Raw genomic sequence first — 23176 nt, forward strand, 5'->3', positions numbered from 1 at the left:
TTTATTTATTTGTTTATATTTTGATTTGTTTGTTTATTTATTTTTTATTTGTTTACTTATTTACTTAATTAATATTTGTTTGTTTGTGTTTTTGTTTGTTTATATATTTATTTGTTTATTTCTTTTTTATTTGTTTATTTACTTTTTATTTATTTTCTTTCTTACTTGTTTATTTACTTTTTATTTATTTATTTTCTTACTTGTTAATTATTTATTTCTTTATATAAAATTTATTTTTTAATTTGTATGTTTATTTCGTTTTTATTTGTTTATTCCTTTTTTATTTGTTTACTTATTTATTTGTTTAATTATTTGTTTGTTTACCTATTTACATATTTATTTCTTTGTTTATTTGTTGTTTCTTTTTTATTTGTTTATTTTTTTATTTTTTTACTTATTTACTTGTTTATTTATTTACCTGTTTATTTGTTTACTTTTTTATTTATTTGTTTGTTTGTTTATTTCTCTTTTATTTGTTTACTTGTTTACTTATTTACTTATTTATATATTTTGTTTATTTATTTGTTTGTCTATTTTTTATTTATTTGTGTATTTATGTTTTTATTTTTTTATTTGTTTATTTATCTGTTTGTTTATGTGTTTATTTCTATTTTATTTGTTTATTTCTTTTTTATTTATCTATTTACTTATTTACCTATTTACTTATTTATTTATTTGTTTAAGTGTTTATTTGTTTGTTTCTTTTTTATTTGTTTACTTATTTATTTATTTGTTAATTTATTTGTTTGTTTATTTCTTTTTTATTTCTGTATTTATTTTTTTATTTGATTATTTATTTGCTTGTTTATTTATTTATTTGCGTGTTTGTTTATTTATTTGTTTATTTCTTTTTTATTTGTTTGCTTGTTTACTTATTTACTGTTTATTTTTACGTTTGTTTATTTTTTTTACTTGTTTATTTCTTTTTTATTTGTTTACTTATATTACTTATTTATTAATTATTTGTTTATTTGTTTATTTATTTGTTAGTATTTGTTTGTTTATTCCTTTTTTTCTTATTTTTTCTTTTTTATCTCTTTATATATTTGCTTATTTATTTATTTATTTTTTACCTATTTACTTATTTATTTGTTTCTATATTTATTTGTTAGTTTATTTGTTTGTTTGTTTATTTCTTTTTTACTTATTTATTTGTTTGTTTTTTAGTTCTTTTTTTATTTGTTTATTTCTTTTTTGTTTACGTATTTACTTGCTTACTTATTTAAGTGTTTATTTATTTACTTGTTTATATATTTGTTTATTTATTTATTTGTTTACTTATTTGTTTATTTATTTGTTTGTTTATTTATTTGTTTACTTATTTATTTGTTTACTTATTTACTTAATTATTATTTGTTTGTTTGTCTATTTGTTTGTTTATTTCTTTTTTATTTGTTTATTTACTTTTTATTTATTTACTTTCTTACTTGTTTATTTATTTCTTTATTTAAAATTTATTTGTTTATTTGTTGTTTATTTTTTTTATTTCTTTATTCCTTTTTTATTTGTTTACTTATTTATTTGTTTATTTATTTTTTATTTGTTTTTATCTGTTTATTTATTTATTTATTTACCTATTTACTTATTTATTTGTTTATTTTGTTTGTTTATTTCTTTTTTATTTCTTTATTTATTTTTTATTTGTTTACAAGTCGAAGGGAGTGAACATTAATTGAAAGTGACAAAGAAAGATTAATTGAATGCTCTTGCCCATTATGGTTGGGAGGTTGGGTTGGGCAGGGCGGAACTCGACATGCAGCTACCTCCACGCGGTGAGTTCTGGGTTGTTTCATTTCATACCAGTGGCGGACGATGGGTTTGAAAGTTGAGGAGGCCAAGTCGTGATTGATGAGTTTGCATTACATGTATTAAAAGTATAAGGTCTCTGACATACCTCATTACCAAGCACAGAGTTTATAGGTTTTAAGAAACTAAAATTAGGTTTTCCGATCTATGATTTAGGATTTGTATATGATTTAAAATTTTATGTTTAGGAATTTATAGTATTTTACGAAAAAAAATAAATAAATAAAAATATACAACATACTGTTAATATATTACAACAGGTTGGTAGGCCTAAAGATTGCCTCTCTTTAGGACATTATAAGTCTTAACCTACGAATTAGATCTTTTTAGGTCAAATTAAAATTAAGAATGTTACGTCTTGCTACATAAAACGAATAAGAAAAGCAATATTTCGAGAGTAATGCGATAGCAACAAAATTGATTCGAACCTAAGAATCTGGGGCTATTACATAGCCTAATTTTACTGCAAATTCACTGGACGATCCTCTTTCTTCGCAAGCCGATCAATTAGGTCACATACTGAGCAACTGCTACTAGAAGAAGCTAGAGACAAATCTGCATTTGTTTCTAAACTCTCGATATATTATAATACTGTATAAATAAATGTATCTCGTAACACAAAAGAAGAAAAAACAGGAACACCCGCAAACAAAAGAAAAATCTACCAATATAAAAAAAAAACCTTTATGCAGGGAGAGAAGACTAACAACACATGACTCAATATTATAAAACCAAGAAGAGAGAAAGAGAAAGAACTTCCCAATACAGCCGCAACTAGCTGTGACTATAAGCAGTACAGCAGTACAGTTATCAGTGGTGGGTAGGACATCTCCAAATTCGGCTCCCCTCGTGTGTTCTAGTTAAGTTTAAACACTCCACTAACCAGCTATCTTATTGGTTGAACTGCTGTTGTCATGGTTACTGTGGAGCAGAGTGATGTAGCTGTCTCCTCTCTTCCTCTCTCGCATAGACACTGCAGGCTGCTAGATGTCGACTGTACAGGTTACAGCGCTATCTGTTATTTTTCGATACGAATTATTTGTACTGTCTACAGGATAGCGAGTGGGCATCACCAACTAGATGTGGTCGACTTTATGTAACTTACATCTTAATCGTAGTGAATAGTAAAATTAATATAAAAGGAAAAATGTTTGTCATTTGCTATAACTTGTCTGTAATCTTAATTCAGCTGGAATTAATACTGTTATATTGTGTTCTGGTAAAATATTAGAGGAGGCACGGCCTCCCTTGCCTCCCCTGAAAATCTGCCGCTGGTTCAAACAGAATGAAACAAGCAAAAAGCTGCATCTTAACTGTGAACGGTTGCACGAAAATATAAATAGGATAGAAAGTGCTCAGTAACAGTAACTTCACACACAAAATCCTTAAGATGAAAGGAATGTAATCTTCCTTCGTCACTTTATCTTTTTATTTGGTAAGAAATATATTTTTTTTTCTAGGAAAATTTGCTACATCGCAGTGAATTCAGTAGCACTTGCCAACAGACGGAAACACTCTTCCATGCAGCACCCATGGCAGTCACCACGAGATTGCCCTTATATCCTGTCCCCACGGTGCTCTGGCTTAAGGTGAAGTACGCTCTTGTAACGGCGTTACAAAGTACCCATTACTTAAACTGATTTATTATTAATTGAAGTATTAATATTAAAGTAGTTACTCTTAAGCCGTAAATGTAACAACAACATTATGCAAAATTATTTGTTGCAACTGGAAAGTGTAATGTAGACATTTCACAAAATGTGTGTTTGTAAATTTGTTTAAAAGGTGATAGTATCAAAAATAATATAGTTATTTATACAATAAGTTGTGAAATGATATTGTTTTAAGCATGAGCAGTGAAGATTGTCTACCGAACTGAAGAGGAGGTGGGCAACACTACAAATGCTTAAAACGCTAGCTTCGCATGTGTTTCATACAAGATATGGAAAAAGTTAATCATGATGAGTTGTTTCTTGGTAAAAAATTCCAGACGTAAACTATCCCCCCAATCGGATGTCCGGGTGGGGGATACTGAGGATATCATGGCGCAACCCAGCACAGGAGAAGAAAGAAGATCTGTTGCCAGGTAAGATAGAAAACTTGAAGGAAACAAGGAGAAGAAGCAGAGTGGATGTGATGGGAATATCAGAAGGGAGGTGGAAAAATAGTGGAGAGTTGATGAGTGATGAATAGGGCTGGAAGATGATGAAATATCATATTTTTTCTGAGATCACAGACAATGCAAGATACAATATAAACTCGTTTCAATTCAGCATGAACCAATATAGTCTATGCCTACTTTTATTTTGGATTTATTTGCATTTTTTGTTCTTTATTATTTACTGATCATTTTTTAGGAAATGTTCTGCTTTTTGCAGCATTATTGCCCTTTCCTTCTTTTGAACGGAATTTTTTATGGTGTAATCGTAGTCTACATTCCAGAACCTACTGCAGATTGCATCTTGCAGGAATTTGTCTTACGGTTGTATGAACCTTAACTCCTGATCATGTGTGTAACGTACTTGTCCCCCTTCAACACAACAGTACAAATACTGCAGCAGCAGTGCTCACAGTCAGCATATTGTACCGCATCTTAGCAAGTGAAGACAGTATTGATAGAGAAAGTGTTGCTTCTATAGCAGTTTCTCAAGGCTTGCTGTCTGATCCTCAAATTCATATATCAATAGTAACTTTTCAATTTTGGCAACAACAATAATAACATGGTTAGAGAAATTCATTCAGCTGTCAAAAATATTAAAGGTTTCGAAGAACATTTGCAACAATGAATAGGAAAATTTGGACAAGAAGTAAGAGAGAAAATGAAAAAAAGTATTGAAAAATAGCATTGCATATCAGTCAATGTATAAAGTCGAGAAAGTTGTGCAGGTAAAAACACTGACTTTGGTGTTTTTGATGAAGATTTTTCACCAGCGGACCTTGGTCACTTCAAGTATGTGCCCATGACGTCAGTTTTCAATACACAGGAATGTCTTTCAAGACAACCGGCAATCCTTCAAACCTGAGAACCTACAAATCATTTTGATGTCATATTTTTACAATTTTAAGGCCATTTTGTAAGCCTGTGATTTTTAGGTCATCAACTTCCGAGCCCTAATTACAAATAATTGTAAAATATATACCCTCCACCACAATGCATCGACTTGTAAGCCAAGTAAATAAACATTTATTATTTATTTAGACTTAGCCACTGGCTACGTGTGGATTTTAAAATGTTGAATAACACATAGTAATGCGAACAAAGTGAAATGTTTGAGGAAAGCAAACTTAAAAGTGTGTAATTTAGTTATATGTTGTTCAATGTTATATTGCGTTTGCACTGCTTAACAGGTTCGGTGGAGACCAACAGCCTAACTAACATCCGGAGGGCTGTTGAGACAGAGAACACCAAATACTGGCTTACGTTCATAAATGCAGGAGATGAAGACGACACAGACAACATTCCACACTTGGAAGAGTTACCTTCTGTTCAACTATATCCACCTTAAACATTCAGTTACGGCTAATAATATCACGTTCAAGGGAAAATTTTAATATTTGTATTTCAAATTTGCAAGTATTTGGTCACATGAGTAAACGAGGTAATGACGACATTATGTAATTGTAAGGAATAGTAAAGACAAAGAGGGGAAGGAACTGGCCATCCTACCCCATTATCTCCTGGCTTAGTTGCCTCATGAGAGGTACCTTATTGGTGTCACTTGTGAGTTCAGATCTGTCTTTTTCGGCAGTTGACTAAACAACAACAGTATTGACAATTTATACAGAGTGTTTTAAAAAACAGAACTTTCACTTCAAATTTTATTTTGCAAGACTTTTAGCAAGAAAAACTTAGGAAGCAGGTTATTTGTAGGGGTTTCAAGCTTTTACACATGCTGCAGGATGAGCTAAAAACAAAGTATCATGCAAAATGCAGAACACCTGGTCACCCTACTTTCCATGTACTTACTATCCTCCTTATATTGGTAATATGAACTTGTCCATAATTTTTTATGCATTCATTTACCCTCTTTGTCCTTCTTCTGTCTTCAGCGCCACACCTTCTTCCACCTTCATTGTGTAGATATTTCCACTTCTATTTTCTTATCACCCCTACCCTTCAAACAACAAAATCACTTCAAAACCAGCTTCTCTTCTCACCATCTATCCAGATTGTTGCAGGTAGGAAATCCACAGTCATTGTGCAGTGTGGTTGGAGGAAGGTATATTGGTGTAAAATATGTTAAGTAAAAAGTACAGTGCATAAAATGTATTTAGTATGGATGGCAACATATTTTATTGCAAACTGTGTGACATTCAAGTTGCTGCTGAAAAGAAGTTCACTGTAGAGTAACACACAGAGACAAACATAGTAACACACAGAGACAAACATAAGTGAAATTTTCAAAATCAAAAGAACAGGGCCGCCAAGAAGGGGGGAGGGGGGTAAAAGGGGGCGAGTGCATATGGGCCCGTGAGCAATAAGGGCCCGTCAGATTAAGTGAGTCCGTTTACTTTTTATTATCATGAATAATTATTCGTAGATACATACGGGTACTATAAAATTTTGTAAGAACATTTGTTACATAAATTTGACATATTAACTCAACAATAGTAGAATTAATACCAATTATCACTTCATATGTAAATATTTGACTTTTATATAATAGAATATCAGTTTCCCGCATTAACGTTCACTGACACGAAAATTGACGGCCCTGGCATTTGCTTGAACTGTGTTCCCATCGCTTGTACCAAACACGTTCAATTATTTATTGGCTTGTTCTTTTTAATTACCAAACCCCCGCTGGCTCACCGCGATATGCTAGTGGACTCTCCCAAACCAAAGTCGCAGGATACGTTTCTTTTTCAGTACATTGTATGTTTCGTGTCGCAACTTTCGTCTTTTTGTTGTCGTTTGTCTAGTAAATTCTGTTCATTAGTGTTACCGGTTATAGTTTAACTGCACAATGGACAAGTACAGGCATAAGTCGGGAGCTGAGAAGCACAAGGAGAGACAGAAAAAATTGTAAGATATTAATATGGGTGCTAGACTGCGTGAAAAATATTATGAAGATATTAACAAAGAGATCAGTGACGGCTCGTGGGTATTGAATTAAGGGGGGCTGCATACAAAAATAACCAAGCAACTTACTTTATTTGAAGATTAGTTCCATGCGCCTTATCTTGTAAGTTGTGTTTAAATGAGACAGGCTCATGTTAGTAGATTTAGTGGCATTTAAAAGAATCCTGCGGACAAAATTCCGACACACCGGCGACGCTGCTGTTGCGAGTGTCGTTAAATAAACCATAATTTAATTTTTTATATGCAGATTTGAAATATCTAACTGGCGATGTTGTAGTTGGTTGTATAATATATAATACATGATACATCAATAAATGAAAAAAATAACTGAGCCAGAAATTGAATTCAGGATCTTCAAGAGTACGCACCAGGGCGCTTGCCTCATTTATTGTGATGTTGTTAGATGTTTCAGATTCCATTATGGTTTGAAAACATTCTAGCAATGGCGCCTTCTTCTCATGAACAACATTTACTGTTCTTATTCTAAATCCATCTTGTTGCCCCAGCTCATGGAATTGTCTTTGAAACACATTAATCTAATACAGACTGTGTGGATAACGAGAGAAGAAAGGGATACTGGATAAATTAGCAAAAAATATGCGAGCCTTTGTATTTTGTTTAGCGGCTTTTTCCATTATGATATTCAACTGATGGGCACTTAATTTCACATTTCTCCTGATTTGTTAAGGTACTGAACTGAATAGACTGTAAATATTGTACAGAATTAAACATTGGTGCACTTGTTATACTCACAACATTAAAGAAAATGTATTTAAAACTGCGTGCTACTGACAAACTGGTGCAAATTTTGCAGCGCCTGGAAACTCTGGATTCACGGCAAGGGGCAGCAGGGAGGAGGGGTAAAACTAATGCGCAAAGCATCCGAGACGAGACTGGCAGCTCCAGGGGAGGAAGTGACTTCACTAACGATTGCGTGCATGTCGTTGATAGCGAAATTTTTTAAAACATTCGAGCCGCTAAATAGAGACTGTATAATAAAGGTATTATACAACATAAAACGGGACAAGAGCCACAAATGTCTGGGGGTGCTGCAGCTCTGCAGCCCCTCTTCGAAAGCCTCCCCTGAAAGAGATCATGATGAGCCGAAATATTTAAAATCAATTCATGCCTCTAATTTAGGGCCAACCTATGAAACCTTTCAATCTCCTAAATAGTCTGAGGGAATTAAAACTGGACAATTTATTTCCAAATATTTGTATAGCCATTAGAATATTCTCTACAATTCCTGTGACAGTTGCTGATGCTGAAAGATCCTTCAGCAAAATGGAGAAAATAAAATATGTATTCAGATAAACAGTGTGTCAAGAATGACTGAGTAACCTTGGCCTCCTTAGTCTGGAGAGCAATCTTGCTAGGTCTTTAAATTTTGATGATATAATTGATGATTTTGCATCAATGAAGTCAAGGAGAGTTGTCTGTTGATGTTGGACTGCAAGTTAGAAATTACAGGTATTCAAGAATAATGTTTTATGAATATAATATATACAATGTGAAGTTTTGCTAAAACTTTTCAACGTAATAAAAGTGTATATTTTTAAATTCATATCTGTGTATGGGGTATCTTTTATTTATTTTGCAAATAATTATTATGGTTAGAATAACTGGTAACTTGTAATTGTTACTTTTTTCAACGGGGTCCAGTTCAGTATTGTATAGGGGCCCATAAATTCTGTAGGCGACCCTGCAAAAGAAGATGGAACAGTTGACCCTAATTGAGAATATTACATTGTATATTTCATTTTTAAATGTATTACTTCATATTTCAATTGACTAATTCTTATTCTCTCTTGATATTCTTTCCTCCTCATGTCCATTTCTGCCATTATATTTCTCATTCTTTCTTTATGTTCCAATTCCTTCATTTCCATTTCTTTTTTCATGTTTGCTATTCTTTCCAAGTGTTCTTTCTCCTGCTGCACCAGCAGTTCTTCAGATCTCTTTTGAGCCATGTGCTGAATTGCGATCCTGCATTCATCATCCTGAAACAAAGAAATGTAAAATAGGACTCATTTCTTCTCTGAATAAGTATAACCTGTCAGTTCTTGTTATATTGTCTTCATATGCGTATACATATATGTATATGTATATATGTATGTATGGATGTAGGGTTACCATTCGTCCGGCAAAAGGAGGACATGTCCTCTTTTTTAATCATTTTATCCTGTCCGGCAGGTGTTTTAAAAAAAATTTGAAATGTCTGGCATTTCCCATTTCAACTAGAATTAATATGAATATTAAATAATGTGCGATATTATGCATAGAATAATGCACAAATGGTGAAAATCTATGAAAGAATTTAACTGTTTTGAATAGTTGAAGCTGGAGCACATAAAAAAAACATAAAATATGATGAGCTATTTGACATTGCATTGAATTCTTGCACTTTAAAAATGTCACTATTCATGATTCTAAGCTAATTTATCAATTTTATTCTGCAGTATACAAAGATATGCCAATCAAGTTAATTTGGACAAAGATTTAAGTTCAGATAAACAATAGTGCAAATTCTTCAATTCCAATAGTTCTGCGAGCACTGAAACTTTCTCAAAACTCTTAAAAATATGTCAATTCTATTTATTTATCCCAAGTCACAATGGAAGTGTTGAGAGAGTATTTTCCCTAATACCTGCTCAATGGACAAAAGAACGAAATCACATGCTAACGGAGACAGTCGAGGTATCATCATGGTGAAATATAATTTCAAGGAGATGTCCTGTGAACAGTTCCATAGTTATTTGGTACAAAATATAAGTTTGTCTCTTCAGGCTCTTGTGCACAAAATGGGCTCCATCGATACGTAGGGTACAGATGTAATACTGATCCAGCAACTAGTGAGAAAACTGACTAAAGTGAGCCATTGTTTTTATCTTTAATATTGTTCATACCAATTTTTGAAAAGTCCTCATTTTTTCAGCAATGTTCTCTTATTTTAGATTCCATGTCCTCCTATAGAATTTTTTTTCTCATGGTAACCCTAGTATGGATGTCAGTTTCCTATAATGATAAATACACTAAGCAATATGGGCCAATAGTCTGTCATCACCTTAAATTTTATGAGTTAAATTGATGTTCATTTACATGACATGAATATCAACATGGCAGCCACCAGACTGATTAGTTGTGACTCACTGTGAAATAGTTACCTGAAAAAACTGTCTTCTCTTATTACACTTTCGTTTCCTACCTGTCGGAGGTCTATTTTCATCAACAGGTTTGTGTGACGTGAAAGAACCCAATATGAGCAAATGCTGGGTAACTTTCGGTGCTGGACCCCGGACTCATTTCACTGGCATTATCACTATCTCATTCAGATCCTAAATAACCTAGATAAAAGCTTCGTAAAATGACCTACTAAAAAAAAAATAAATCTTAAATCTTGAAGACTAACTTTCCTGGTGTCATGTTCGATAAGTATCTTAGTTGGTCTTGTAACATTGATGATCTTTAGACTCAATAAGGGGGGCAAAGGCTAATTGGGATTTCCCGATTCTGATCGGGTCAAAAACCCTGATGGAATTGATATTTAACCCCTGTGGTGAATTTCGGTGAAGTCCGGAGGGCCTAGTTAGCCAAATCCACTCTCCTCACCTCCACGCTGGGGCCCCCTGGGATCTTTTGAGATGCGAAAGAGAGAGTGGTGTGCGGATAGCAATGGGAGGCTACCGCATTTATATATATCCCAAAGTAATTTTCCTTTGTATGCCATGTTGAGTTCGGCCCGGGTAAAAAACTCCGGACGTAAACTCTCCCCCCAATCGGATGTCCGGGTGGGGGATACCTGGGACGAGCACATCATGGTAGAAGAAACTGAAGAGAAGAAAAGAAGATTGAAGAGAGCAACGCGGGATCATCAGTTACCAGGTAAGTTAGAAAACATGAAGGAAGCAATGAGATGAAACAGAGTGAATGTGATGGGAATATCAGAAGTGAGGTGGGAAAATAGTGGTGAGTTGATGATTGATAATAGGGCTCGGAAGTTGATGACATCATATTTTTCTTAGAATCACAGACAATGCGGGATACAGTATATACTCGTTTCACTTCAACACGAACCAATAAATGTAGCCTACTTTTATTTTGCGTTTATTTGCATTTTTTGGTCTTTTGTTGCTCACTAGTCATTTTATAGAAAATGTTATATTTTTTGTTGCTGTAGAAGATACATCATCACCACCACCGAAGAAAACAAGAAAAGGACGAAAAACGATGGCGAGATGGAAGAAATTTTGTTCCCGGTTCTTTTGCTGTTGTTGGAGGGGTAAGTAATAGTGATGTATGTAGCATGTTTTTTTTTAAGTATGTAGTGATGAATAGAGCTGGAACAATTCCCTCCTAAACAAGCTAGCAGGACAACCATGTCATTAAATTTGAATAATATGTGCTAGTGCTTACTTATTCCATCTTAATAATACTGCTAGGCACGTCAGAAACGTAACTTCACTCACTAACTACAAAACTGTTCACCTAAGTAGACACTATAATACTGTTATACTTGTTTACGAAGAAATTGTTTCATCTCTACTTATTAAATTAGAGGCGAAAATAGAGTTAAAAATGACATACTATAACTGTAGTCCAATGTAAACTGCAAAGTGTGATACCTGGAAATCGTTCTTCCTCTTGACTGGCAGGAGCCCACAGGGATCAGTTCATGACCCTCTATTACTTTCAATCTATATAAATGACATGTCGGGAATCTTTAAAGAACTGCCGATACCATCTCTATGCAGATGACCTTCAAGTATTACATAAAATTCTACACTGACAAAATAAATGACTTAATAACTAAAATTAATGATTATCTTGACACGGAAATTCCGACTTAAACTAAATCCAGAAAAATCACAGTCAATAATTATTGTGAGTCATTCACGTTTGTTAAACAGTATTACCTTACCAAATTAGTCTCAGATTAAAATATACGGCACCGAAATTCCATTCAATGAATCAGTAAAGAACCCAGGTGTTTAAATGGACAAGAGTTTAAATTGGAACATTCAGTGTGCAGAAACTTGTAAACTTCTCACTGATCCACTCGTTTAGTCCATTGAAGAACTTTGTTTCCTTTTCCCTGAAAAAGATATTAGTGCAAATACTCGTGATGCCCCACTTTGATTACTGTGATATTCTGTTTACTGACTGCAACGTGTTCATAATATGTGCGTCCGTTTCGTCTGCAATATTTGCTTGTCTGATCACGTAACACCCTCCCTCGAAATGTTGTCTTGGCTCAGACTAGAAGATTGTAGGAAAATCCACTGTCTTCTCCTCCTCTTTCACATATTGCTTTTCTCCACTCCCGTCTAACTTGCGTCTCGTTTTCAAAATTTATCCACCCACCATAATCTAGACACACGATCACCACACTCCCCAGTATTTTCCATTCCTTCCCATCTAACATTCTCATATTCATCTTCTTTCACTGTGTCTGTTCCTCGACTTTGGAATTCCCTACCGAGTAATGTCAGAGACTGTCAGACATCAAACCAATTTAAGAATAAGGAAATATTTTTCAAACAATTCTCGTTAACAAATATAACTGTGACAAGTTTTTCAATGTTTAGTGGTTATATATATATATATATATATATATATATATATTTATATATATATATAATAAATAAACATTTAAGTTATCTCATTATTATTATATTATTATTTTGATTATTATTATTATTATTATTATTATTATTATTATTATTATTATTATTATCATTACTATTTCATAGCTATGTTTATTAACTAACATTACTTATCTAAATTTTATTATTTACATTTACTTTCATTATTCACTTTCATGTTATTTTACGGTCTAGATATTAATGTAGTAATTATGTAACCAATTGTATTCAATTAGAATTAGAATCTGGCTGGGTGTAAGAGAAGGCTCCAAAAAAATGTAACGATCGATCCCCAATTTAGCGAATGGAAGGGCTCTCCCTTATGCTTCCTGTATTCTTCTTGTTCTCCTTGTCCTTCCGTTTTAATCTTGATCTCATTGGATTCCCCTGGTTCCCATAGTATTCCTCTTATTCTCTTCGCATTTACTATGCTGTCCTTTAATGCCTTTTATTCTCCTTATATTTCTCTTGTTGCCATTGTATTCCCTAAGTAACGCTTGTATGCGCTTTGTTATTGTTGTTTTCTGCTTCCTTGTTCTCCTTGAATTTTTCTTATTCTCCTTGTATTTCCTTTCCTACTAATATTCTTCTCGTCTTCTCCTTTCTCACGTCTTCCTCTTTTTTCCTCAGCTTATATCGTTTTCGTTTCAATCCACTTGTTCTCCTTGCATTTCCTCTATTCTACTTACAATAACAATTATATTCACCTTATTTCTCCACGCATTTGCCTTGATTTCCTCGTCTTCAGCTACTTCTGCTTGCATTCACTGTCCTGTCGTTTTAATTTAATTGTTAATATTGTATTCCTCTTGTAGTCCTTGTATTCTAATTGTTCTCTTTGTATTCCTCTTATTCCCCTTGTTCTCGTTCTATTAATCTTATTCTTCTTGCATCTCATGTTCTCACTGCCTGAACTTTTCCTCCTCGTATTCTTTTCCTCCATGTCTTTAACTTTCCTCTTCATTTTCGCCTCGTTATTACCCTTGTTATCCTTGATTCCCTCCCATTTGTTCTCCTTATATTTACCTTGTGCGCATTGCAGCATTTCTGTTGTTGTTCTACTGTTTTCCTTGTTCTTCTTGTTTTCCCCTTTCTTTCATTGCGCTTCTCTTGTTCTCCTTGCATTCCCTTTGTTCTCCTTATATTCCCCTATTCCCTTCGTATTCCGTTGTTCTCCTATATTTCCCTTCTTCCATTTCACTTTTCCTCTTTGAATGTCCAATGTCTCTTGAATTTCCCTTGTTCTCTTTGTATACCCCGTTTTCTCCATGTATTGCTCTTTTTCTATTTGCAATTCACCTTGTTCTCCTTGTATTCCACAAGTTTCCTTTGTTTTCAACTTGTTCTTCTTGTACTCCTGGATTTTAAAATTCTAAATTAGAACATAGTAATGCGAACCAAGTAAAATGGTTGATGAAAGGAATTTAGTTATGTTGTTATATTGAGTTTGTACTGCTTGACAAGTTCGGTGGACACAACGAGCGAGATTGACATCAGTACCGCTCTACTGATGCAGAAAACCAGCTTAGATGCAAGTGATACAGATAATATTTCGAATAATGGTGAAGAGTTACGCTCTGTTCACAGTGACTATAGTAAGTCAACCATATACAGTGTTACGGCTAATAGTAGTACAATCAGGGCAAAACTTTAACATTTTGATTTCACATTTGCAAGTCATTAAACCAAAATACCGGTATGCTCCCCCACATTTTCTAAGTAAATTCAAATGAAAATGAAGTACATGGAAAGAGAAAATGAGCCTGTCATGAGGATGGGAGAGAGTTCGAGCCTTATTGGAGTATTTATTTTTCTTGAACAACGTGGAATAATAGAATTTTATTACTGCTCAGTTCGTCATCATCATCATCATCATTGGCATTACGGCCCTTGTAGTTTAGCCTTAGCCTCCCTACTGCTCAGTTCGTATGGGTTATTATTAGGCTCAACCTTGAAGTAAAGTTACAAGGGTTAGCGATAGAAAATTCAGTTGCGTCTTTTCGACTCTGTCGGATATATACATATACAGTATATAAAATGTTAGAAGGAAGTGAAATTGGGAGAGGAGTACGTCGAGAATGCCCTTCATCACCTACCCTGTTCAACACGCCAACAACCATAAGAAATTGGAAATAAATCATGCACTCATAAATTGCATTAGCTTTTGTTTTGGTTTACAACCCCCGAACTTGTGGCATATATTTCCTGGGGGAGCACTTATCGAAAAGTGAAATCATAGTAAATCTTAAAAACCTTACGAGAAAAAAAAAAAAAAAAAAAAAAAAAAAAAAAAAAAAAAGGAATTCATTTTCGGATTCAGTGCGCACCAAACCATAAGGGACACATTGTTTGAAGTTGTTGTTCAGTGTAATCAGTGTGATAACGATTTTAATTCAGAATAATATTGCTTTTTAGCTCGATCCAGAAAATCAGGGACATCGAGCCATAGCAGCAAATCTGAAATAATCATGAATGTCACAGAGGCTAGCTCCTCGACTTCTTCAGAAGGTACAGTAATTGTTTACATCAGTAGCATGTAGTAATTTTTGAAAGTAGGAAGAAGCAGTAGCTAAATATAACCCATATAGAAGAAATGCATTTTCGGATTCAGGGGACACCAAACCATTGTTTTAAGTCAGAGCAAAATTCTTGTTGTCAAGTGTAATCAGTGTGATAACGACGATTTTAATTCAGAATATTATTGCTTTCTAGCTGTACCCGGACCATCAGGGATTCAGCCGCGATCGTCGAGCCTAAGCATGAAGTCAGGAATAATCAAGATCACAGAGGGTAACTCATCGACTTCCTCTGAAGGTACAGTAATTGTTTACATCAGTAGTGTGTAGTAAATTTTGAATGTAGGAAGCAGTAGCTAAATACAACCCATATAGAAGAAATGCTGGATCTCTTTGGCGCTTGTTCCTGCGGTCATTTAGCTGACATCACCTTCGTTTCATTCAGACACTAGACAATAATAGCAGTTGATAAAGCATCGTAAAATAACCCATTAGAGAAGTTTACTAGCACATGGGTTCAAGAATGAAAAAATTGGTCATTATTATTGATTTACTGCATTTGTCAGAAGACTTCAATATTCTACTAGTGTATAATATTGACGGTTTCTGATAACACTGTAGGAGGAAGATGACTGTTCGTACAACAAAAATGCACTACAGTACAGTGCATCACATAAGTATATTGGAATTTTAGTAAAGGGTTTAGGTACAGCTTACAGCAGTAAAATTTTTGGAAATATTCAACATTTTTTTCGTCCATTACTGTATCTTGTAGAATAATGAAAATTGGTATGTGTAAAACACTGTCTTTCTGCTATATGAAAAAAAAATATTTGTGCAAGATCGTGCGTATTTGCTTGTTTTCCGCACAGAACCAATATGCTGTAAGTGTGAAATACCACATTCAGTATTCCCAACGTAACACACGTAACAATTTCCCTCTTCTTACTGATTTTTTTAATCATAAAAATATTTTTTTCATATAGCAGAAGGACAATGTTTTACACACACTAATTTTCATTATTGTACAAGATACAGTAATGGAGGAAAAAAATGTTGAATATTTCCAAAATTTTACTACTGTAAGCTGTACCTAACCCCTTAATGTGTTTGAAATTTGTTCCAATAAACATAAAAAGCGTTTTTTGAAATCTTCCTCCTATAAATCATTATACTTCAGTAAACATACATATGTGGCCAACATGATTTCAATGTTACCAATAAGTTCATTATGTTGTAATAATTATTAGGGAACAATTTACACACTTCAGAATAATGCTGTCCAATTTGGACCACACTTGTAATTTCATGTTTCACTTACCAACTCTAGATGCAGTGAATATCCCTGTTTCACTGTCAAAAGTCAGAACTGGTAGAGCTAGTGTTTTGTAGACTTTTAGCCTCATATGTTTGTGAACTTGGGAGGGTTTGAAGACGGTGTTGATTACTCCAGTGGTTTTTATAAATTTACATATTTTGCTTGCTATACCTTCATCAGTAATATAAGATAAATTGCAGCCTAAATAGTTAAATGAATTGATATGTTCAATTAGTTTATTATTTATCTTGATTTTACTGTCTTCGCGCTACGAGTTGGCGGGTGGAGTGGATAGGCGGGACGGGGGAACTTCATGCTACACTCTGACCTGAAAATGTCAGTCCACTTACCTGGGTACAGGGGAACGAAGTCAGACATAAAAGATTCTTCATCTTCATCTTCGGTGTTGCTGTTGTTATGGCTGTCATCATCACTCTCATCACTGCTGTCATCGTCACTGGTGTCTGCGTTGCCAACATTAATGATGAACTCGTCTATAACGTCCTCCATTATTGCGTCTTTCTCCCAGTAGTAGTTTTCAATATCACTCACATGTTTACAGTATCCAGTCCAGTCTTCTTTAGTTACAGATTTGAGTCCTTCTTGCACAAGTTCTTGCAGTCTTTTCAGTGACATATCACCCGTTGTGTTATGTGACCTTACATAGTTCTTAACACTACTCCAAGCTAATTCAATAGCGCTTAGGTCACACATATACGGTGGTAACCTGACGACAGTGTGACCATGATTTGCAAATATCGTATCTATTTGGTACACTTTTTGCTTAGGACGAATTTGTTCAATTAACGAAAAAAGAGTGAACTTCCTCATATTTTCTTCACATGGCACTCCATGCCTTCGCAGGTAGTCCAACATTTCTTTTTTTACCGCTGATTTGGTTGGTACCTTATCTAATTGTTTTCCATGATAGGGCGCATTGTCCATGACGATTACAGATGGAGTAGACAGATTGGGAATAACTTTTTCAATCACCCACTTTTCGAAATTGTTAAGAGTTCATCTGTCCATGATAGTCGCCTGTTGCTGTCCCCGCCTTGTATACTAATCCGCATCCTTCAACAAAGCCATTAATCCCACCCAGATGGACAACAATGAATCTGTTAGACGCATTAACGGTAGTCAAAACTCCCGTAACGTCTTTATGCTGCCAGGACTTGTGAAACGTTAAATTGGTGTCTACCCATGTCTCGTCCAGGTACAATATTGGTTTACCCTCCTCCCTAAGCTTTCTAATTGTCTGTAGGTATCTACACCTCCAATTTACAATGTTTTCCCTTTCAATTAAAAATTTTCGTCTCGATGCACACTTCTTCCATCTGAAACCCATTTCCTTTAGTATTCGTCGTAATGTTGTCGCCTTCCATTTGAAATCAATTCTGTTTTTTAACACAGGCAAAAGTTTCTTGCAGCTTGGTACTACTTCCTTATTCAGATAAAAATTCTCAATTATGTCCTTTATCAGTCTCCGGTCAAAGTCATCTACATTTGCGTTCCGATAGTCTGGACGTTTCCGTTTTTTTCCAGGTGTCGACAAAACACTTTCTTCTTCTTTGCAGTCTTTCATTTCTTTCCTTATATGCTGTATCGTTCTTATAGATACATTACAATACTTTTTTGCCCTTTCTGCAGATTTCGTAACAGGAATGCTAAGACATTGTTGTTCTTTTTCTTCATCACAGCATTTTATCACATTTGCAATAATATTTCTTTCTCCGCTATGGATTGTCAGTCCTTGTTTCCTCTTTGTCGACATATTTACAATTATTTGCAATTAATAAACCGCTATGTAAGCCTAAACTACCACTATACAATAATAAAAACTCCACTAACTGTATTATAATCAACTATATTAATACCAGAAAAAAAACCTATTATCAAAGACTTGCGATATATTGAAACTATTCTTGTTGAAACAAATAAAACAACCAAACGCCACTATTATTTCACAGACCCGCAGACACTCTCAAATATACGTGCAGTAGATGTTTGTGAAACAGGAATATTGCAGTGAACAGCGCGGTGCGCATGCGCGACTGTTTCCCCTCCGCCCCGTCTAAGTACTTCAGCCGCCTTCTCCTGGCGTGACAACAGTACTTGGAATTGGCTCTGGTCCCAAAATTCCATGATTTTTGTTTTCTCTATAGAGATTTGCATATTGAAATCTGAAGCAATTATTTCTAGATTATAAACGGATTTTTGTTTATCTGTTTTAGCGATGAGTACCTGATCGTCAGCAAACAGTAATGTATCGAGAAGCGTGTTTCGATTAATTTGAATCCCGGCATGATGACTTTGCCTCCAAATGTATAAAATATGGTTCATATTTATATGATAAATAGGAGAGGGAAAGATCTCACCCCTGTCTCACAGCTTGGTTTATTGAAGTCCAGCTAGTAGTTCCACATTCAGTTCTTATGGCAATTTCATTTTGTTGATATAAATTATAAATGGAAAAACTGATTGAATTTGGTACATTATCATGGCATAAAATCTGTAAAAGTTTATTTCTGTTAACATTATGGAATGCTTTCACGAAATCAATAAATGCTAAGTGTGTTTCGATATTAAACTCTCTGTGCTTTTCTATTAAATTCTTCATAGTAAAATAGCTATCACAACATGATCTTCCTTTTCGGAATCCATTTTGTTCCTCAGTGATTTTGTCTTCATAAAGGTGTAATAATTTATTTTTGATTGTGGTTGTGTAGATTTTATAACCTGAATTGAGAAGGCCTATGCGTCTGTAACTTCCACATTGTTCTTTTCCCCTTCTTATAGCTGGGTATTATAACAGCCTTTTGCCTACTTTCTGGGAGTTTTGATCCTCTCCAAATATTGTTTAAGAAGTATAAAAATCTATAAGTAAATCCTTCCCCAGCGCATTTGAAAAGCTCTATATTTAAACCATCTCCAGCTGGAGCTTATCCATTTTTTGAGCGTTTATATACTTTAGTGAGTTCGTCATAAGTAATAACATCCGTTGTGTTGTTGTTGGAGTTTGTTAATGTAAGAGGCATATTTTTCTGGAACCATATATAGAGTGAATCAAAAGTCTGAAACCATACAAATATCTTCCATATGCTTGATTTTCGATTACTATAGATGTTACCAGTGTTTGTAAAATAAAACGCTCTACCAGTGACACATTCGATTCTAGCCCTCAGCTATATCAAAAGCCGTCATTTTGGATGCAACTTTGAAATTTTAAATGGAAAGGGGGTCATGGAAGTACTCAAAATCATGTGAAAGTTTCTGAAAAAATCAATGTCACTATCTGTTTTGAGATATCTCAAATCATTTTCAAGTTATTTAAAGATCACTGTCATAATGACACAAACATTAGTTACTGCATCTACAGATATTTTGTAACAATATGATAAGTGCTAAGGGTGCTTTGGAAACGGTATTTTTATGCAATTCTGGTACCGTAATCAACTTTTTCTGTTTTACTGTTTGATTAACCTGTGACAGTTTCAATGCATTGTTGTGATTATTTGAAGCTTTCCTTTAACAAATTTCTTGATTTTCGTGATAGAATTATCGAAAGAGGAAAGAATTGATATCATTGTCCATTCTGGTAGGTAAGCAAAAGAAATGTTGCAGCAGACTGGATGAACAGTTCCCTGGACATTAGATTGGTCGGCGTGGACCAGTAGAATGGTCAGTCAGGTCTCCAGATGTAACACCTCTAGATTTTTTCTTTTGGGGTTACATAAAGAACTTGATATATGAAGAGAAAATTGAGAATGTGGAGAGAACATTTTGTAGCACTTTAGCACAAGCTTCAATGATACGGTTCTTTAAATGTTCCACATTCTCAATTTTCTCATCATATATCAAGTTCTTTATGTAACCCCAAAAGAAAAAATCAAGGGGTGTTACATCTGGAGACCTGACTGACTATTCTACTGGTCCACGCTGACCAATCCAATGTCCAGGGTACTGTTCGTCCAGTCTGATGCAACATTTCTGTGGCTAAACCCACCAGAATGAAGAATGATATCAATTTTTCCCTCTTTCGATAATGCCATCATGAAAATCAAGAAATTTGTTATAGGAAAGCTTCAAATAATCACAACAATGCATTGAAACTGTCACAGGTTAATCAAGCAGTAAAACAGAAAAAGTTAATTACAATAATTGCGTAAAAATACCTTTTCCAAAGCCCCCTTAACACTTACCATATTGTTACAAAATATCTGTAGATGCAGTAACTAATGTTTGTGTCATTATGACGTGATCTTTAAATAACTTGAAAATGATTTGAGATATCTCTAAACGGATTGCGACATTGATTTTTTTAAGAAAATTACACATGATTTTGAGTACCTACATGACCCCCTTTCCTTTTAAAATTTCAAAGTTGCATCCAAAATGGCGGTTTTTGAGATAGCTGAGGGCTAGAATTGAATGTGTCACTGGTAGAATATTTGGTCTTACAAATACTGGTAACACCTATAGTAATGGAAAATCAAACATATGGAAGATATTTGTATGGTTCCAGACTTTTGATTCATCCTGTATTTTTAAAGTGATTAAGAAGAGATTCATTTGGGATAGGATTTGTAACAAGATTTTCTTTTATCTCCGAGTTTATTTTCTTTAAAATTTTTAAAGTTTTGAGTTTTGGTAATGATACATCTTTTCTAATCTTGAAACAAAATCATTCCATTTCTCTCTTTGCCACTCCCTTTTTTCTCCATTTTGCAATTGTCCGCTTTCTTTTATATTCTATTTCATCTTCAAGTTTTTTTCATTGTAAAAATCATCCCATTTAATATACCTCTTTTTCTCTTCTGTTTAGAATTTTTAGGCCATTTTGTAGCATAGGCCTACGAGTAGCTTCTAGCCACATAACTTATCCTTTTCAGTTGAAAATTTGAGAACTGTTACATACAACACGCACTTACAGCACTCTGATAATTGCTGGTACACACAAGCACACAACATTTGGGAGCCTTCTGTAACTAAACGAATATGGATAAATTAATTTCATTTTTTAAATAAAAGTCTAAACTTCCTTTATTTCAGTTTGTTGAATTAATTTTTCCTTGAAGTTATACCTATATTAGAAGTAACCGTCACTGCGTGCTTCATCTTTTGATTCCTTTTTACTTTTATGATTCAGTTATTGTTAACAGTTTGGTGATGTACATGTTGTCATACTACAGTCCATCCAAGTGGTTATGTCGGTCGTCAAAAGGGGGAAATCACATGAAAGTTACTTACTTAAGGAAGCCCTTTTCCTCAAAGTATTTTAAACAGTTATATAATACTACATAGACTTTCAATTCCGTACAGCAAATATTTGCAGAGAAGAGCCTAACAGCCACTAGCCATTATAGAGAGGAGTGGGACAAACCGGGATGCGACATAACCATTCAGCCGGACAGTACCTACGAGTATTTATCCTTTTCATAGATAGCAATCACTGTGTTACAAAGATTTCAACCCAGAAATACACTGCCTTTTAGCAGAAGATGAAACACGTGCTGATGAACTCACAAGAATGATGATGATGATAGAAGGCGACACTTCAAGTAGCGGCAGTGACACCCCATCCGTGGAAAGAGTGAGGCTGAACGTGAGGAAGCTTAAGGAAGGTACAGTAACTGTTTACATTCTTAAGTAGCTGTGCTTTCAGGGTATGCACAAGTTCAAGAGATTTGAATGATTACTGGTGCAAGCATGCCTCGGTAATTAGAAATAAGAGATTGCAAAGGTTTGGGCACCTTAAAAAATGGAAAGGGAGGGACTGCCAAAGAGAATATTAAATTTAAAAGTGAAAGGAAGACGACCATTAATTTAACATTTTAACACGAAATTCTTTATCTTTTTAATAAGACAGTAAACATAATCATATCATAGTATTAAATCGTTTCTTATCACAGTGTGCAGTCAGTCAAAACAGGAATACAATATCGAAGGCCCATTTTGAGTTGTTTTAACTCAAAATTTAAAGCTCTGAGAAACCTGCATTTTTAAGCTTTATGTTGTGAAAAGGGGGGCTAAAAGGGTTTGAACCCACTCTGAACTTTTTGAAAAAAAAAATGACTTACAGTATTTAGATTTGAATATTTTTTTAGCCACAATTTTTTTTCTATTTCTAATTTTTCACTGTCTGAGTAACAAAATCTACATCAGTATAAGGCACAGTCTTCCTACCCCTTCTTCAGTATAATCCCTGTGCTAGGTGCTGCGACACATACGAATTATAACAATGCTATCTTTTTATACAGGGAGACCTACTGCCTCCTACCAACCCTGTAATAAACTGAAGCTGACACAATATGAAACTGAAAAGGTTGTTTTGACAGTTCTGTAGTGCAGATGTTAAATATTGTGCACTGTCGATTTTATTATACTGAATTTAGGAGTGATATTCACCAGTTTGTTGGCGTTATGACATAATTGTGAAACATTCGTTTAACGTTTTGTGCATTTGATAGTTCATATTTTTAATGTAAACTTCACATTATCGTTCTGGGTTCTTTGATCATCTAAGCAGGACGAATAGAAGAAATAGTGTACACACTTCTATGCTTTCCCTTTGTCAGTGGCAGACCTGACAATGAGTGGCGCTTTGATCACTAGGCTCCATCTGTTGTCTGAAGTCGGACACCTCGAAAATATATTTCTCGCGCGTTTAATGATGAAACTTGCTAGAGGTTGATAATATCCTTTGTTGTTGAGAGTTGTGTAGATGTCTTCAATTTGTTGTGCTTTGAATTAACCAGTGACAAAAGAATATTGCGGGTGGTTTAAAAATTAATTACATAAATTCCGTACT

General features: G+C 34.2%; 1 protein-coding gene across 2 annotated transcripts in view; it reads left to right on the plus strand.

Moving 5' to 3' along the window:
* Nucleotides 1-6165, plus strand: part of LOC138693331 (calphotin-like) — a 47021-nt gene extending 40856 nt beyond the window's left edge. The window contains exons 8-10 of one of the 2 annotated variants that reach the window (XR_011330288.1): nt 3267-3395; nt 3797-3892; nt 5155-6165. Coding sequence is in view for 1 of the 2 variants with exons in the window: in XM_069817231.1 (XP_069673332.1) it covers nt 3267-3289 (23 nt within the window). In the remaining variant the exon portion in view is untranslated. Of the gene's footprint in view, nt 1-3266; nt 3553-3796; nt 3893-5154 lie in introns of those variants that run through there. The other variant, XM_069817231.1, reaches the window with a different exon arrangement.
* The last annotated feature ends 17011 nt before the right edge of the window (nt 6166-23176 follow it).

This window comes from Periplaneta americana, chromosome 17, assembly GCF_040183065.1.
Source record: "Periplaneta americana isolate PAMFEO1 chromosome 17, P.americana_PAMFEO1_priV1, whole genome shotgun sequence".
In the NCBI taxonomy this organism is placed as follows: Eukaryota; Metazoa; Arthropoda; class Insecta; order Blattodea; family Blattidae; genus Periplaneta; species Periplaneta americana.